Raw genomic sequence first — 19,849 nt, forward strand, 5'->3', positions numbered from 1 at the left:
TATTATTTAAGTACATTTAAAAACATTGATTTGTTTTAGTACCATTTGAAGGTTACTTTAAGTACAATATTACAATAATTAATATAATAAATACATTTAAGTATAATTAGAAATACTGTAAAAATTTTCTATACAGTATATACTACATACACAGTACTGTATAAATAATGAATATTAGTGTATATTTATTCCAATATTATAGTAATAGTTTTTTTGTGTGTACATATATAGACACTGTATGGCTATAATTGTTAAATAATTTAATCATTTTTATTAAGTGATAGATAACATAGTATTGACTGTAAATATGATTTGATAAACGAAGGACAGATAAGTTCATAATTGTTTATAATAAGTTTGGATTCACTTTTTTTCAGTTAATATAATTACATTTTCATAGTTTTGAGTTTTCATACACCAAACTTTTATCATATATTTTATGTGCAATTTTTATAGTTTCTAAAAAAATTCAGTAAATAATTTAGTGTCACTAATATAATGGGCACCATATTAGTGGTTCCGATGATAATCGGAATAAATAAGCTAGTTAAATTATATAAAGAAATCAATGGCAAAATGTGGACATATCTGATGAATTTAATCCCATTATTGTGGCGAAGACGACAACATAAGACCAACAGAGTTGTGACACACAATGTCTGGAAAGATAATATATACGACAGCGGAATAATACCATTTCCTCATGAATGGCAATACGACTGTCCATCACATGTAATGTCATATATATAAATATATTAAATTTATAATAAACTAAATCATAATTTTAATTGTATTAAACTTAAAATTTATTTAGACTGTAAAATATCATATAATTATTTGTCGATTTGCATTATTATTTTTACAATTTTACAATATCTGTAGTAATTAACAAATTATTTTATTTAATTAATAATAGCTTTTCTTATAGAAAACTTACAATTTAATAACTTTAGTAATAAATTATAGGCATATTTATAAAATTTATTAACTGCTATGATATTTATTATTTAATTATTATTTCATAAAATTAACATATATTTTAAAATATATTTTAATTAAAATAACAGAATAAAAATGAAGATATAGTTATATATGGTGTGAATTCATCGAAACAATGTATTTATATAACAATCAATTGGAAACCCAATGGAGTGAACAATAAAAACAATGCAACGATTAATATGAGAATCGATGACAACAATGATTGCTATACTTTGGAGGAAACACAAGAAGTCGAGTATAGGAAAGGAGAGTATAGAGTGTCGGGACTCGGGTTAGAGATATTGTCGGCATTTAGAAGAAAACGGATTAAGTTTAGGGGATATCTGTTGAAGAATAACAAAGAATTGGTTTACATTCAGTTCAGATTCTTATGGATAGCAATGTCTAGAGTTTATGACTTTACTTATGATTTTGACGACTCTTTTCTGGCAAAAGAGTTAACATTTTCGCCGAAATCACATTTGAATGCCGAAGACATACTCGAAGATCGTTTGGAACAATTCGGTCAAATAAAGGGTACGTTTAAAGAGGAAAAGGAAACGGAAAGAAATATATATTTTTGGGGATCTATGAGTAAAAAGTACTTAACATCACATAAAAAGAGAAATATTACAAGAATTTGCGGATTTACTAAAAAAGGTATTTATTTAACTAACATTGAAATTAGTACTAAAACTAATTAATTAAAATAATATAAACAGGTATTGGTTTTGATATCGGATTTGTCAAAAATGATGGTAACGTTGAGTACCGGTTCGGTATGTTATTCAATAGAGTCAAACGTTTCCATAAACTGTTGGGTCTGACGATCAATAAATCTGATTTTGAGAGTTTAAAAAACGGATCAAACATTCAATTTACTGCCAAATTTGATGACAAAGAGTATAAGTTTGAGATAAAACAGTCAGCAAATAGTTTTGCTCAAAGTTTATGGATCGATGACATTGAAGGCAAGTCTAAAAATTATCAATAAGACTATAATAAAGATCACAATTAAAAATATAAAACAAAATAATAAATATTTTTTTACTCATATTAGGAAAATGTATTATTAGTGAAGAAAATGAGACTGAATTTCAACGACAGATTAGACCAACAAATGATTTACCAAAAAATTCGTCACTTGTTTTAGGTTTGAATGAAGAGTCGGCTCAAAGAGTAGATCTAACGGGAGGTAAAGGTAGCTCTTTGGCAGTACTTATGAATTTAAGCCAACAATTAGTTAGAGATAATAACAAACATCAGTTCAGTGTCGCCAATGGTGTTGTTGTCACTACTAATGCTTACGAAATACTTTTGAATGAAGACAAAGAATTATTGGAAGCGATTCAAGCATTAGAGAAATCGCCACAAAAAGACTTAAAGACTGATTGCGAGAATTTAGTGAATCTAATATCAAGTCATAAATTACCAAAAATGATAAAACAAACGATTGAAGAAAAGTTAAACAATAATTTTAGTGATTTTGAAAACAAGTTGTTTGCCGTTAGATCTTCCGGTGCTTCTGAAGATTCTGAGGAAATGTCAGCCGCCGGACAAATGACTACTTATTTAGGCGTCAAAGGACTCGACAATATATACTCGTCTGTAATGAAGTGCTGGTCGTCTCAGTTCTCACACATAGCTGTTGAGTATAAGAGAGGTTACGGACAGCCTATCAATAGTCCGATGGCTGTTGTGATACAAGAGATGATAGCGTGTGAGTCGGCGGGTGTTATGTTTACTTGTGATCCGATTACTGGAGACGAAAGAGTTATTGAAGTGACAGCTAATTATGGTTTAGGCGAAGTATTTATTAATTTTTTTCATAGATTTTAGTAATATTGTAGTTATTTTTTAATTATAAATTTATTAACAAAAATGATTAACTTCTAGTCAGTGGTGTCGGCGTCAGCAGAACCGGACACAATTAAATTGTCGGTAAATATTGAGTCCAACTCATTATCAAAACCACGAAATATTAAAAGCATTGAAAACAAAGTAATCGGTGCAAAGAAAACATCCATAAAATTGTCTGAAAATGGAGGCACTGTTGAGGAAGAAATCAATGATAATACTAATTGTTGTGTTTCTGATGAAGATTTATATCAATTGGGAGATTTGGCACTAATTGTTAGTATTAATGTCTTAATAACTTTTATTGAATAATATTTATTTACAGATTCACAAACATTACGGTAATGTCAGAGATATAGAGTGGGGTCTAAAAGGGGGCGAAATATTTATGCTTCAATCGCGACCCGTCACTAATTTGGACAATTCATACACCGATTATGAAATAATGCATGAAATGGATAGTCCTCATCAAACCGAGTATGAGATTTATTCCCGGGCCCACTGGGGAGAGAACTTTCCCGGAGCGTCGTCGTGGTTGGTCTACACGTGGACTTTTGCCAACAAAAGTGGATTTTTTGTATGATATATATATAATAATAATAATTTTATTAATTTACTAAATAATTATTTTCTTAACTAATTAGAGATGGAGTGTTGAAGAAGGAAAAGCTACCGAAGATGACTACAATCCATACACATCAGGCTTTGGTGTCCAATACAATCAATTGATGTTTAATATGACTAATGTATGACAACTTTATAACAATCAATTGCATAATAATTAGATCAACTTTTTTTTATAAATAATTATTTTAAATATTTTTGTATTAAATTTTAGGGTTTTTTCGATATGTTTTCTGAATATCCGGAGTCAGATCAGGCAAAGCAAATGGTTCTCGCATTCTTTGGCCATCACATCGAAGACAAAGATGTTTTGAACGCATTTCTCGATACTCGTAAAATGAATAAGAAATTAAGTTTATTTAAAAAATTGAAATCATTGATGAAATTGATACATATGGTTGTGTGGGGACCGAAAACATTGATGAAAGACAAACAATATTTTATGGATGAAATCAAATACGATTTGGTCGACAATATTAAGAAATTTAAGACATCTAAAGATATATTGGATGGTATTATTGCCGATTACGGTAAAGTAGCTTCGGTTCAGTTTAAGAATCACGGTCCGGCATCTATAGGATCGACACTAAAACATCTACTATTGAGGACTGCTCTCGAAGGAGCCCAAAGTTAGTTAATACTATTTTATAAAAGTTTGTTTTTTTTGGTATTATTTTTTTAAAACTTTAAACATAGGACAACCTTTTTTTTGGTAATATTAATAGTTTTTATTATTTTTTTAAACAGAAAACAATCCTAATTTTGAGTCGGACTTCAATTTGATGATCTCGTCGTGCAATGAAGTGATCAGCGCCGAAGTGCCCAATCATTTGCGTGAAATCGCCAAATCAATCAAAGATAAGGAACAGTTCAAGACGTTGAGCGACGAGGAAGCACTTAAAGTACTAATAGAAGGTAGCGATAGTGCATCGAAAAAGTTTAAAGATTTTCTTGAAAAACATGGACACAGAGGTTACCGGGAGTTTGATCCCATGTATCTGCCCTGGGGTGAGGATCCCATACCTTGTATTAAAAATATTAAAGTGAGTCATACAGAGAAATAATAGATAGTGTTTAACAATTAAATTACTAATAATTTAAGGCTATATTAACGGGAAGTGAAGCACAATTGGAGCCGAAAGTTGCCAAATCAGTGGATCAGGTTATCGATGAATTGAAGACTAAACTGTCGTTTACAAGAAAGCTATTAATAAGCAAACTATTGCTTCCGTGGAGTCGTTCGGGAGTCGGCTATCGCGAGATATCCAAGTATTTTATGATTTGGATGAATGACAGACAGAAAAAAGGATTTCGTTATTTGGCTAAACAAATGGTCGCCGACGGACTGCTACCGTCAACCGATTCCTTCTTTTATTTGACTTCGGAAGAGGTGTACAATCTGTGTAATGGTAGCCGCGATCCGTTAATTATGACTCGTTTGCGACACAGGAAACGGTTGTATCAGAAAATGAATAAATATAAATTCGATGAGTTTGTTAAGGGACCAGAAATGATACCCAGAAATGTAGGCACTCTTTGACTTTTTATAGTACTGAACATATGGTCACAAAAAAAATATTAATTTATTATATAATACTTTGTATCCTATAGTTTGATGAACGCATAACAATACCGACAAACACTACTGGTTTGGTTCAAATGACGGGAACACCGGTCAGTAATGGAGTGGTTAAGGCCAGGGTTTGTGTGGCCGAAGATATTACTGATGCCGACGCTATTCAGGTATAATTTTTTTTAAAAATTGGACATCCAATGACATAACAGTTATTTGTTGATTAAACTTAATTATATATTTTTTTAAATGACAAATAGCCGGGAGATATACTGATAACATACTCAACGGATATCGGTTGGAGTCCATACTTTCCATTGTTGTCCGGTATTGTCACTGAAATCGGTGGAACCATATCTCACGGTGCGGTTATCGCCCGGGAATACGGTATTCCCAGTTTGATTGCTATTGAGGGCGTGTGTCGTACCTTCAAAACGGGTGATATCTGTGTTTTGGACATACAGTCCGCTACCATCACTAAAGTTGAATAACTTTTATTTAGTCAACAAATTATCTTATTATAAATAATTTATTTGATTTTAATAATTTTTATAAAAATGTTTAACTCATAAATTTTATAACAATTTTATAACTATTTAATTTTTTAATAAATTGTTTTTATATCTGCCAAAAATGTGGTAAAATTTTTTTTAGTTAAATAATTATTATAATAATTAAAAATGTTTTCTAATATGAATTTCTTTGTAGTTATATATAAATCATATATTTATATATATTACCGGTAAAGTATAATGTTTATACATAAATAAATTACATCTATATATAAATTTTAAATATATAAAATAATATATAACATTTAAAGGATTACAGTTTAAAATATATGTTTCAAATTTTATATTATAATTATATATGAATATGAAAAATATTATATAAAACTTTAATTCTTATTTTTAAAAGAACATAATTTTAAAAAATCATTAAATTATAAATAATTCTGATTTATATTAATATAAAATCTTCTCGTTTTTTATTTAGTATTTAGTAATTAAATTTAATTAAAAAAATTTGATTAAATAACTTTATAATCATTAAACAAAAAGTTTGTCTGTAATTGCTTTCTAGCATTTTCAAATGTTTTTATTTTTGTGAATTTATGTCGATTTTTTTCATTATGTTAAACAAGTGTTTTTGGGTACACTCATCTAAATTTATAATTAAAAAAATATAACACAACAAACATATGATAATATTTAAAAATAATCACTAAATATATGTATGTATTATCAGTACATTTAGAACAGTATTTGTTATTAATGTACTATACATTGATATCTTATTACATTTTTGAAGGTTAATTAAAGCTATATATTATATTATATTATTATTATTATATATATATGTATAATATTACACTTACTTACAGTAAGTACAGGTATACACTGTCTAATGAATTTATATGAAAATATTGACAGTAATGATCTGATAAGCTATGGGTTTATAATTTTATTTCTAAGTTTGGATTGACTTTTCTATATAAATACTTTATATGCATCAATCAAAATATCAATTTACAATTGTTTAGAAAATTTGTATGTTTTAACCAAAAATTAAATATCTATATATATATTAATTAAAATAAAATATTTTTTTTAAATAGTTTATTAATGTTAATAAAAAATTAGTGCTACAAATCTATATAATGGGCACTATATTAGTTGTTCCGATGATAATCGGAAGTAATAAACTATTTAAGTTATATAAAGAAATCAATGGCAAACTATGGACATATCTAATGAATTTAGTGTCACTATTATGGCGAAGACGACAATATAAGACCAACAGAATTGTGACACACAATGTCTGGAAAGATGACGTTCACGACAGCGGAATAATACCATTCCCTCACGAGTGGCAATACGACTGTCCATCACAAGTATGTCATATTTTTAAAAAAAAAATTATAATAAACTAAATCATAATTTTAATTGTATTAAACTTTTAAAATTTTTCTAATAATCTAATTTTTATTTAGCATTACATAATGAAATAACTTTATATTGCATCATACAGTATAATAAGTTGATAATTTAATATTACAGTTATAATAATATTATATACAAATCGTATTTTTAGATATTTGAGAGTTTTTCAAATTCATTATTGAAAACTAATTTATTTTATAAATTATTAAACATATTTATAAAACTTAATAACTGTTATGTTAGTTAATTAAATTATATTTATGCAAAATTCAAATAAAATCTAAAATATATAAAAATGTAAACATTTATTGATAGCAATTGTTAAAACATTTTATTTATTTGGTATATATTGTATATAAATATTTAATTTATATACTTAAATACTTTTATATTTTAATTACAGAATAAAAATGAAGATATAGTTATATATGGTGTGAATTCATCGAAACAATGTATTTATATAACAATTAATTGGAAACCCAATGGAGTTAACAATAAAAACAATGCAACGATTAATATGAGAATCGATGACAACAATGATTGCTATACTTTGGAGGAAACACAAGAAGTCGAGTATAGGAAAGGAGAGTATAGAGTGTCGGGACTCGGGTTAGAGATATTGTCACCGTTTAGGAGGAAAAGGATTAAATTTAGAGGATATCTGTTGAAGAATAACAAAAAATTGGTTTATATTCAGTTCAGATTCTTATGGATAGCAATGTCTAGAGTTTATGACTTTACTCATGATTTTGACGACTCTTTTCTGGCAAAAGAGTTAACATTTTTGCCGAAATCACATTTGAATGCCGAAGATATACTCGAAGATCGTTTGGAACAATTCGGTCAAATAAAGGGTACGTTTAAAGAGGAAAAGCAAACGGAAAGAAATATATATTTTTGGGGATCTATGAGTAAAAAATACTTAACATCACATAAAAAGAGAAATATTACAAGAATTTTCGGATTTACTAAAAAAGGTATTTATTTAACTAACACTGAAATTAGTACTAAAACTAATTAATTAAAATAATATAAACAGGTATTGGTTTTGATATCGGATTTGTCAAAAATGATGGTAACGTTGAGTATCGGTTCGGTATGTTATTCAACAAAATCAACAGAATTCACAAAGTGATAGATCTATCGATCAATAAATCGGATTTTGAGAATTTAAAAAACGGATCAAACATTCAATTTAAAGCCTCGTTTGACGACAAAGAGTATAAGTTTGAGATAAAACAGTCGACAAATAGTTTGACTCAAAGTTTATGGATCGATGACATTGAAGGTAATTTATATAAAGCAATTAATATCATATAATATCTAATAATTATTTTCTTATTAATAGGAAAATGTATTATTAGTGAAGAAATAGAGACTGAATTTCAACCACAGATTAGACCAACAAATGATTTGCCAAATAATTTGTCACTTGTTTTAGGTTTGAATGAAGAGTCGGCTCAAAGAGTAGATCTAACGGGAGGTAAAGGTAGCTCTTTGGCAGTACTTATGAATTTAAGTCAAAAATTGGTTAAAAATAACTATAAACAACAGTTTAGTGTCGCCAATGGTGTTGTTGTCACTACTAATGCTTACGAAATACTTTTAAAAGAAAACAAAGATTTATTGAAAGCAATTGAAAATTTGGAAAAATCGACACAACTTTCACAAAAAGAGTTGAAATCTAAATGCGATGAAGTAATGGACTTAATTGCAAATCAAAGATTACCACAAACTATACAAAAAGCAATTGAAGACAAATTGAGAGCTAATTTCAATGATTTTGAAAACAAGTTGTTTGCCGTTAGATCTTCCGGTGCTTCTGAAGATTCTGAAGAGATGTCAGCCGCCGGACAAATGACTACTTATTTAGGCGTCAAAGGACTCGACAATATATACTCGTCTGTAATGAAGTGCTGGTCGTCTCAGTTCTCACACATAGCTGTTGAGTATAAGAGAGGTTACGGACAGCCTATCAATAGTCCGATGGCTGTTGTGATACAAGAGATGATAGCGTGTGAGTCGGCGGGTGTTATGTTTACTTGTGATCCGATTACTGGAGACGAAAGAGTTATTGAAGTGACAGCTAATTATGGTTTGGGAGAAGTATTGATTATTTTTTACATTTTAAAAGCTATTTTTAAAATAATAAATTAAATAAATAATTATAAAATTTATAGTCAGTGGTGTCGGCGTCAGCAGAACCGGATACAATCAAACTGTCTGTTAATATTGAATCTAATTCTTTATCAAAATCAAGATATATTAAGGGAATTGAAAACAAAGTTATCGGAAGCAAGAAATCATTTATAAAACTATCTGAAAATGGTGGCACTGTTGAGGAATATGTTAACGATAGCAGCAAATGCTGTTTAACTGATGAAGATTTATATCGATTGGGAGATTTGGCACTAATTGTTAGTATTAATGTCTTAAATAACTTTTATTGAATAATATTTATTTACAGATTCACAAACACTACGGTAATGTCAGAGATATAGAGTGGGGTCTAAAAGGGGGCGAAATATTTATGCTTCAGTCGCGACCCGTCACTAATTTGGACAATTCGTACACCGATTACGAGATAATGCATGAAATGGATACTCCTCACCAAACCGAGTACGAGATCTACTCCCCGGCCCATTGGGGCGCAGTTTTTCCCGGAGCGTCGTCGTGGTTGGTCTACACGTGGACTTTTGCCAACAAAAGTGGATTTTTTGTATAATGAATTAATTTTGATTAATTTACTTACAATAATAATCATTATATATTTTTTCGGTATCATTAGAGATATGGTATTGAAGAAGGATCAGTTACCGAAGATGACTACAATCCATTTACATTAGGAATGGGAGTCCAATACAATCAATTAATGTTTAATATAACAAATGTAATCAATTATTTATATATGAGTTTTCAAAAATTATTAAAATAACATTTTATTTTTTGAATTAAATTTTAGGGTTTGTTTGGTATGTTTGCTGACTATCCGGACTCGGACTCAGACAAGCAAATGGTTCTCGCATTCTTTGGCCATCACATTGAAGACAAAGATGTCTTAAACGTATTTTGCGAAAATCGTAAAACAAAACCAAAATTAGGTTTATTTAAGAAATTGAAATCATTGGTGAAATTTATAAATATAATTGTGTGGGCACCGAAAACATTGATGAAAGACAAACATTATTTTATGGATGAAATCAAATACGATTTGGTCGACAATATTAAAAAATATAAGTCATCTAAGGATGTCTTGGACGGTATTATTGCCGATTACGGTAAAATAGCATCGGTTCAGTTCAAAAATCATGGACCAGCATGTATAGGATCAACTGTCAAACATCTACTGTTGAGGACAGCCCTGGAAGGGGCACAAAGTTAGTTGATATTAGTTTTGTTTAAATTATTAGTTTTTTGGAAATATTTTTTTTGTGAAACTCTAAACAGAGGACAACCCTAATATCGAGTCGGACTTTAATTTGTTGATCTCGTCGTGCAATGAAGTGATCAGCGCCGAAGTGCCCAATCATTTGCGTGAAATCGCTAAATCAATCAAAGATAAGGAACAGTTCAAGACGTTGAGCGACGAGGAAGCGCTCAAAGTATTACAAGAGGGCACCGATAGTGCATCGAAAAGTTTTAAAGATTTTCTTGAAAAACATGGGCACAGAGGTTACCGGGAGTTTGATCCCATGTACCTGCCCTGGGGTGAGGATCCCGTACCGTGTATTAAAAATATTAAAGTGAGTCAAAAAATAATACATGATATGGGGTTTAATAATTTAAATGCTTATTATTTAAGGCTATATTAACGGGAAGTGAAGCACAATTTGAGCCAAAAATTTTCAAATCAGTGGATCAGGTTATCGATGAATTGAAGACTAAACTGTCGTTTACAAGAAAACTATTAATAAGCAAACTATTGCTTCCGTGGAGTCGTTCGGGTGTCGGCTATCGAGAGATATCCAAGTATTTTATGATTTGGATGAATGACAGACAGAAAAAGGGATTTCACTTTTTGGCCAAACAAATGGTTGCCGACGGACTGTTGCCATCAATCGATTCATTCTTTTATTTGACTTCGGAAGAGGTGTACAATCTGTGTAATGGTAGCCGCGATCCGTTAATTATGACTCGTTTGCGACACAGGAAACGGTTGTATCAGAAAATGAATAAATATAAATTCGATGAGTTTGTTAAGGGACCAGAAATGATACCCAGAAATGTAGGCACTCTTTGACTTTTTATAGTACTGAACATATGGTCACAAAAAAAAATATTAATTTATTATATAATACTTTGTATCCTATAGTTTGATGAACGCATAACAATACCGACAAACACTACTGGTTTGGTTCAAATGACGGGAACACCGGTCAGTAATGGAGTGGTTAAGGCCAGAGTTTGTGTGGCCGAAGATATTACTGATGCCGACGCTATTCAGGTATAAATTTTTTAAAATATTAACATCCAATGACATAACACTTATTTGTTGATTAAACTTAATTATATATTTTTTAAATGACAAATAGCCGGGAGATATACTGATAACATACTCAACGGATATCGGTTGGAGTCCATACTTTCCATTGTTGTCCGGTATTGTCACTGAAATCGGTGGAACCATATCTCACGGTGCGGTTATTGCCCGGGAATACGGTATTCCCAGTTTGATTGCTATTGAGGGCGTGTGTCATACCTTCAAAACGGGTGATATATGTGTTTTGGACACACAGTCCGCTACTATCACTAAAGTGGGATAACTTTTTTAGGCAACAAATTATCTAATAATATAATTTTTATTTAAAAAATGCTTTACAGTACTTATGAATTTTATAGACATTTTATAACCATAATTTTCATCATAAATTATTTTATATCCCTCAAAAATTTGGTGCAATATTTTTTTAGTTTAATAAATAATAATAAATTTATCTTAATTACTTTTTTTGACTATAAATATTATTTAAATAATTATAAAAATCAAATCAATTTTACATATGTATCTAATTTATAATTAACATACAATATAATATATAATAGTAAACTGTATTTTAATTAAAAATTTGTAAAGTATATACAGTATATATACCGTATATAACATATATTTATAGACAATTATTTCATAATAAAAAAAATATATTGTATTTTTAAATCATTGATTCAAACGTATTAAAACAATATTTATCATTTTTAAAAAAAATTAATTAATTTTTCTTATTAATACTGAATATCACTGAAATTTAGAGTAATATCACTGAAAAAACAGTAGTTTAGAGTAAAATATTACTAATTTATACCTTATGTTTAGTTTTATACCTTTTTTATTTGTTGTTGAATAAATAAATTGAAATTCAATTAAATGAAAAACAAAACATAATAATATAATATTGTATCGAAAAATACATGTTGCTATGTGTTTGGGGGTGTCGTCCCTAAACCAGTCAACAATTTATAAAAATAAATATTGATTTTGTAGAAAAATTTAAGTTAGAAATGTAAGTCTAGTTTTCACACATTCATAATCTGAATCTTATATTTACAATTTTGTTATGTTGTAAAAAAATTTTAATTTAAAAAAATTAACGGTAAATATTAATTATATTATTTACTTTAATTAATTTCTTATGATATTATAATCATTTAATTTATTATTTTATTATCATTTTTATTATTATTAACATTTGCGTTACTGTACAAATTACTTATACAGTAATACAATAAAATTTAATATTAAAAAATATGATATTACAATAGTGTTCATTAAAAATTATAATTAATTAATTGTGAAACATATTAGTTGACATTTAAAAAATTTAAGTCAACATTTTTTTCACTGATAAACTTTCAATATACAGAATGCAATAATAATAATAATATTTAATAAAAAAATTAAAATTCTACAGTATTGACAATGTATTGATAAATGTTATAAAAATTATCATTAATAATAACACATTGATGATACATATAAGGGCATTTAAAAAACAATAATTTTTATACTAATTATTTAATAAATATAATCAATCAGAGATTTGTGTGTTAATAAATCAATATTAAATACTTTGTAGATATATTATTTAAAAATAACTAAACGATTAAACTGAAACTAAATTTATAGACATATTTTACTCATATTACTGTAATTATTAGCAATTTTCACGAATTCCTGAAAGGAATACGTATATGCATTCTATAAGTCTGTCTGTCTGTCTGTCGGTCTGTCTGTCCCACGAGGACATAGGTTCGAATCCACTATCCGCTACAAATTTTTTTTGAATTTTTTTTTGTTTTTTTTCTTATTTAAGTTTATTTATTAGGAAATTGAAGAAAATGGTGTCCAAAAATTAATTAAAAAAATTTTGAATTTTTTTTTGAATTTTTTTGAATATTGATTTTTTATTTTTTTCGTTTTTAAGTTTATTTCTTAGGAAAATAGTAGTTTATTTTGTAATACTGAATCATTTGATACCCCACATGACTATAGTTGTTTATTTTGTCATACTAAATCGTTTGATACCATACATAACTATAGTTGATTTTATTTTATCATACTGAATTTAATTTTTAATTATGATTAGGAATTCGTGTGGAAATGCTTTCTAGCATTCTCAACTGGTTAATTATTAATTTTTAACATTTGAAAATTTCCTATCAAATAAAAAATTGAACCCATGTTAAGTGCAAAATATATATGTATACTTTATATATATACATGTATGAAATACTATATTTATTTATCAATTTAACCCCAAGGCAATTTGGTTTCAATATATGATTAGATACAATAATTATTATATTCAAGGACACTTTCGTATAATTAATATCAATATTGAAATCATAGACTAATATTGAGCTATTTTGCACTGCAGTTTTATTTTTATCAATTGTGACAAAATTAAAGTTATTAGTTTATACAGACGAGTGATTTAACAAAAATAAGTTAAACTATTTTGAAAAACTTTGCAGAGATTTTATTATATTAAATAATATATTTATTTAATTATAGTAATAAAAAAAATCATTACAACATCAATTGTGATTATGACATAAGATTTTGCTTGTTATCTATATATATACTGTACATACAATACTGTATATAAATATATCATACTATTATAAAAATAAAACTTTTATTATAAGTAATATGTTTTTTAATTGATACTAATAGTGTTTATTTTATTTAAAAAAGACTTAATTAATTGATTTTTAAAAAAAGTGAATTTACAATAACTAATTCAATGGGATTGCTGTTATCAATTCCGGTCATTACATTGATTGTCAATAAGTTGATTGAAATAAATCGTGAAATCAATGGCCGATGGATTAGATATTTGTCAGAATTGTGGCAATTATTGTCACGAAGAAGACATGTAAAGACCAATCGTATTATGATTCACGACGTCTTCAAGGATGACGTACATCACTCGGGACTCATTCCCTTTCCTCACGAGTGGACATATGATAGACCATCAAAGGTATGGATTAAAAAAAATTATTTTATATGTTTTGAAAAATAATTATTTATTGAATTTAAAATGACTTATTAAGTAATTATTATATTTTAATTATATAAAACTTAAAAAGTTATGTAGTCTATAAATTTAGATAATTTTAAATTATATTATAATTTTTATTAAACATTTGATAGATTTTATTATTATGATTTCATTTTATTAAAATAGATTTTACTAATATTAGCTAATATATTAAGTATATTAATAATTATTGTTATAATAAAACTGTCAATAAAAATACGATCAAAATTAAGATAAAATAATATAAGATATAAAAAATGAATCAAAATTTTTTATAAAACATTAAAATGCATATTAGGATAAAAATGAAGATTTGCTTATATATGGCGTAAACTCATCCAAACAATCGATTTATATAACAATTAATTGGAAACCCAATGGAGTTAACAATAAAAACAATGCAACGATTAATATGAGAATCGATGACAACAATGATTGCTATACTTTGGAGGAAACACAAGAAGTCGAGTATAGGAAAGGAGAGTATAGAGTGTCGGGACTCGGGTTAGAGATATTGTCGGCATTTAGAAGAAAACGGATTAAGTTTAGGGGATATCTGTTGAAGAATAACAAAGAAGTGGTTTATATTCAGTTCAGATTTTTGTGGTACGCTTTCTCAAGAATTTATGATTACACACATGATTTCGATGACTACTTTATGGCACAAGAGTTGGCAATATCTGCAAAATCCGATAAAACAGAGAGTCAACTAAAAGACCGATTTGAAGACCGATTCGAACAATTCGGTCAAATAAAGGGTACGTTTAGAGAGGAGAAGACATCAGAAAGAAATCTATACTTTTGGGGATCTATTAGTAAAAAGTTTTTAAAAACAAATCAAAATAAGCGAACAATTAATCGGATATTTGGTTACACTAAAGATGGTAAACATCTTATTATTAAAAATAAGTTACTAATTATTAACAAATTTATTAAATTATAATTATTTAAATAGGATTTGGGTTTCATTTGGGTTATGTTTGTAATGAAAACGGAAGTGAATATCGATTTGGGTTTTTGTTCAGAAAAATGGGAAGATTTTTTAAACTACAAAAATTATCACTTTTATCATCAGATTTCAATGATCTAAAAGATAGAAATTTAATACACTTTACCGCAACATTTGATAATAAAGATTATAACTTTGTTATTGAAAAACTTGAAAATAATTTTGCAAAACGACTAATAATTAATGATTCCGAAGGAATGTGTTTTATTACTGAAGAAATTGATACAGAAGTTCAACAACAGATACAATCAATAAATAATATACAAAAAGACTCTTCACTTGTTTTAGGTTTGAATGAAGAGTCGGCTCAAAGAGTAGATCTAACGGGAGGTAAAGGTAGCTCTTTGGCAGTACTTATGAATTTAAGTCAAAAATTGGCTAAAAATAATTATAAACAACAGTTTAGTGTCGCCAATGGTGTTGTAGTTACTACTAATGCTTACGAAATACTTTTAACTGAAAATAAAGATTTATTGAAAGCAATTGAAAATTTGGAAAAATCGACACAACTTTCACAAAAAGAGTTGAAATCTAAATGCGATGAAGTAATGGACTTAATTGCAAATCAAAGATTACCACAAACTATACAAAAAACAATTGAAGAAAAGTTAAAAAATAATTTCAATGATTTTGAAAACAAGTTGTTTGCCGTCAGATCCTCCGGTGCTTCTGAAGATTCTGAAGAAATGTCAGCCGCCGGACAAATGACTACTTATTTAGGCGTCAAAGGACTCGACAATATATACTCGTCTGTAATGAAGTGCTGGTCGTCTCAGTTCTCACACATAGCTGTTGAGTATAAGAGAGGTTACGGACAGCCTATCAATAGTCCGATGGCTGTTGTGATACAAGAGATGATAGCGTGTGAGTCGGCGGGTGTTATGTTTACTTGTGATCCGATTACTGGAGACGAAAGAGTTATTGAAGTGACAGCTAATTATGGTTTGGGAGAAGTGTGTATTAATTAATAATTATATATAACTATAATATTATTGTTAAATTTTAAAATATAATTTTATTTAATATTTTAGTCAGTGGTGTCTGCATCAGCAGAACCGGACACAATTAAATTGTCGGTAAATATTGAGTCCAACTCATTATCAAACACCAGATCTATTAAATCTATTGAAAGCAAAACAATTGGAGCCAAGAAAACATTTATAAAATTGTTAGACAATGGAGGGACTGTTGAGGAAGAGGTCAACAATAATAACGATTGTAGTGTTTCTGATGAAGATTTGTATCGTTTGGGAGATTTAGCATTAGTTGTTAGTAAAGATATTAATTAATTATATTTTATAAAAATATTAATATTTTTTCTTATATAATTTTTTTTTTGTATTTAAAGATTCATAAACATTATGGAAATGCCAGAGATATAGAGTGGGGTCTAAAAGGGGGCGAAATATTTATGCTTCAGTCGCGACCCGTCACTAATTTGGACAATTCGTACACCGATTACGAGATAATGCATGAGTCGGACTCTGCCCATCAAACAGAGTTTGAGATCTACACCCGTACCCATTGGGGTGAAAATTTTCCCGGAGCTTCCTCTTGGATTGTTGTCAATTGGTTTTGGTCTAATAAAAGTTTATTTGTTGTTAGTTTAATATTATTTATATACTATATTTAATTTTTGTCTAATATTATATATATATATATATTTATTTATTTAATAGAGAGGTGGAAATATCGATATAAAAGATTATAATCCATATGTCGATACAATGGGTATCCAATACAATCAAATTATGTTTAATTTGTCAAATGTTAGTAACAAAAAAAATTAATAATAATTTTTTCTATACTAACTAAATAATTGTCCCAACATTTAGGGTCAGTGGGATTTTTTCTCCGATTATCCCGAATCGGAACAATCGCGACAATTTGTTTTATCAATGTTTGGCCATCATTTTGACGACAAAGATGTACTCAATTGTTTCAAACAGAGGCGCCAATTAAAACCAAAGCTAACACTTTGGAAAAAATTGAAACTATTTTCACATATGATTTACTTTACAATTAATGGACCAAAGTTTCTGATGAAAGACAAAACAGATTATATTGAAAGACAAAAGTATGATTTGGTTGAACTTAAACTTAGACATCACAAGACATCCAAAGACATAATGCAAGGAATTTTGAATAATTTTCACGAAATTGCGGGAATGATGTTGAAAAATCACGGACCGGTATCTATGGGCGCATCCATAAAAAATTCATTGCTCAGAAAAATGATTGGTATAATTATTAAACAATTATATTATAATTGATTGATTGAAATTATTAATTTAATAATCATTTTATCAAAAATGTTTATTATTTTTTCTAAATATAATTTATTATTAATTATTAATTGATTGATTAATTGATTGATTAATTGATTGATTAATTGATTGATTAATTGATTGATAAATTGATTCATTAATTGATTCATTAATTGATTGATTAATTGATTGATTAATTGATTGATTGATTGATTAATTGATTCATTAATTGATTCATTAATTGATTGATTGATTAATTAATTGATTAATTGATTCATTAATTGATTCATTAATTGATTCATTAATTGATTGATTAATTGATTGAAATTATTAATTAAGAAAATCTGTCATATTAATTAACATTATATCAAAAATGTTTATTATTTTTTCTAAATATAATTAATAATTTATTATCTAAATTATTATATTTTAGGTGATAATCCAGATCTTGATTCGGATTTCAATTTAATGGTCTCGTCATGCGATGGTGTTATCAGTGCTGAAGTACCCAATTATTTGAGAGAAATTGCAAAATTAATTAAAGACAAAGAAAAGTTCAGACAATTGACTGATGAAGAAGCAGTTCAAGTGTTACGCAATGGCAATGACGAGGCGTCCAAAAAGTTTGAGAAGTTTATTGAAATTCATGGACACAGAGGTTATCGTGAATTGGATCCAATGTATCAAACGTGGAAAGAAGATCCCATTCCTTGTATTAGAAATATTAAAGTAACTATTCATTTGTTATTTCTATACGACTATTATTATTAATAAAACATTTTAATTATTAATAGGCATTACTTACGGGAAATGAATCCCAATTGGAGCCAAAAGTTGGCAAATCTATTGATGAAGTAATGAATGAATTGAAGACACCTTTGAGTTCATTCAAAAAATATTTGATCCGAAATTATTTACTTCCGTGGAGTAGACGTGGAGTCGGATATCGGGAACATTCAAAATATTTTATGATTTGGTTAAACAATAATTGGAGAAAAGGATTCAGATATTTATCAAAACAAATGGTTAGCGAAGGACTCATACCGTCTGCTGAGACTTTCTTTTACTTAACTCCTGATGAAGTGATTGCTCTCTGCAATGGAGATAGAAATCCATTAATTTTGCAGAAAACAAGACACAGGAAGAGATTGTATCCAAAAATGGATAAATACAAGTTTGAAGAGTTTATTAAAGGACCCGAAATGATACCCAAAAATGTAATCATTATTTAGTTTATATAATATGTTACAGTATTTTTTAGTTTTTATTTTTTATAGTTTGAAGACCGCATAATACTACCAACACTTAGCTCAGGTATGGTTCAAATGAAAGGCACTCCTGTTAGCAACGGAACAGTTAAGGCAAGAGTTTGTGTATCTGAAGACATCACAGACGCCGATAATATTCAAGTAATTAATATAAATTAGTTTTCAAAATTGAATTTATTTCTTAATATGTTTTTGTATTCTATTATATGAATAGCCGGGAGATATATTGATAACATATTCAACTGATATCGGTTGGAGTCCATACTTTCCATTACTTTCGGGTCTAATCACTGAAATCGGTGGAACCATATCTCACGGCTCAGTCATTGCTCGTGAATACGGTATTCCCTGTTTGATAGCCATTGATGGCGTATGTCGTGCCTTCAAAACGGGTGATATCTGTGTTTTGGACACACAGTCCGCTACCATCACTAAAGTTGAATAATTATCAATTATAATTTTAGTAATGTAACTATTTTTATAAATTTAGATTTTTAATTCTATTGTTTTTAATCACATTTGTTTATAATATTTAATTTTATTGTTAATAAAAATTATTTTTATAACTAATATTAAATATTAATTTATTTTTAATTTCTAATCAACTAATTAAAATCTAATAAACTTAACAAATATTTAATCATAAATTTACCACAAATAATTATATTAAACAACTAAAACTATCAAAAGTAATAAACATTAATTTCATAACATCTATATATATATAACTAATTCAATTAAATGTTATAATATTTATTTTATTTTATATTATCTTACAAGTTATAACCA

General features: G+C 27.9%; 3 protein-coding genes across 3 annotated transcripts; all 3 read left to right on the forward strand.

The window, feature by feature from the left end:
* The first annotated feature begins 327 nt into the window (after positions 1-327).
* On the forward strand, positions 328-5,592 carry LOC128964424 (prodigiosin synthesizing transferase PigC-like). Its single transcript, XM_054311013.1, has 12 exons — positions 328-732; positions 1,068-1,641; positions 1,704-1,952; positions 2,042-2,790; positions 2,878-3,114; positions 3,164-3,415; positions 3,483-3,584; positions 3,677-4,091; positions 4,210-4,505; positions 4,565-4,987; positions 5,074-5,205; positions 5,296-5,592. The coding sequence occupies exons 1-12, from the start codon at positions 499-501 to the stop codon at positions 5,524-5,526; spliced, it is 3,894 nt and encodes a 1,297-aa protein (XP_054166988.1). The 5' UTR covers positions 328-498; the 3' UTR covers positions 5,527-5,592.
* Positions 5,593-8,216: 2,624 nt separating this feature from the next.
* On the forward strand, positions 8,217-11,741 carry LOC128964383 (prodigiosin synthesizing transferase PigC-like). Its single transcript, XM_054310973.1, has 10 exons — positions 8,217-8,266; positions 8,327-9,084; positions 9,159-9,395; positions 9,446-9,697; positions 9,767-9,832; positions 9,941-10,355; positions 10,426-10,721; positions 10,781-11,203; positions 11,291-11,422; positions 11,511-11,741. Exons 2-10 carry the CDS (start codon positions 8,488-8,490, stop codon positions 11,739-11,741), a joined length of 2,649 nt encoding a protein of 882 aa, XP_054166948.1. The 5' UTR covers positions 8,217-8,266; positions 8,327-8,487.
* An 811-nt stretch (positions 11,742-12,552) lies between these two features.
* On the forward strand, positions 12,553-19,513 carry LOC128964149 (prodigiosin synthesizing transferase PigC-like). The gene is made up of 12 exons (XM_054310709.1): positions 12,553-12,566; positions 14,198-14,456; positions 14,815-15,400; positions 15,472-16,478; positions 16,557-16,793; positions 16,874-17,125; positions 17,205-17,294; positions 17,361-17,766; positions 18,226-18,521; positions 18,587-19,009; positions 19,070-19,201; positions 19,275-19,513. The coding sequence occupies exons 2-12, from the start codon at positions 14,220-14,222 to the stop codon at positions 19,503-19,505; spliced, it is 3,897 nt and encodes a 1,298-aa protein (XP_054166684.1). The 5' UTR covers positions 12,553-12,566; positions 14,198-14,219; the 3' UTR covers positions 19,506-19,513.
* Positions 19,514-19,849: the final 336 nt, after the last annotated feature.

Source organism: Oppia nitens, unplaced genomic scaffold (genome assembly GCF_028296485.1).
Source record: "Oppia nitens isolate AA-2021 unplaced genomic scaffold, nextdenovo-longstitch-racon4-pilon3 scaffold8_pilon_pilon_pilon, whole genome shotgun sequence".
Lineage (NCBI taxonomy): Eukaryota > Metazoa > Arthropoda > Arachnida > Sarcoptiformes > Oppiidae > Oppia > Oppia nitens.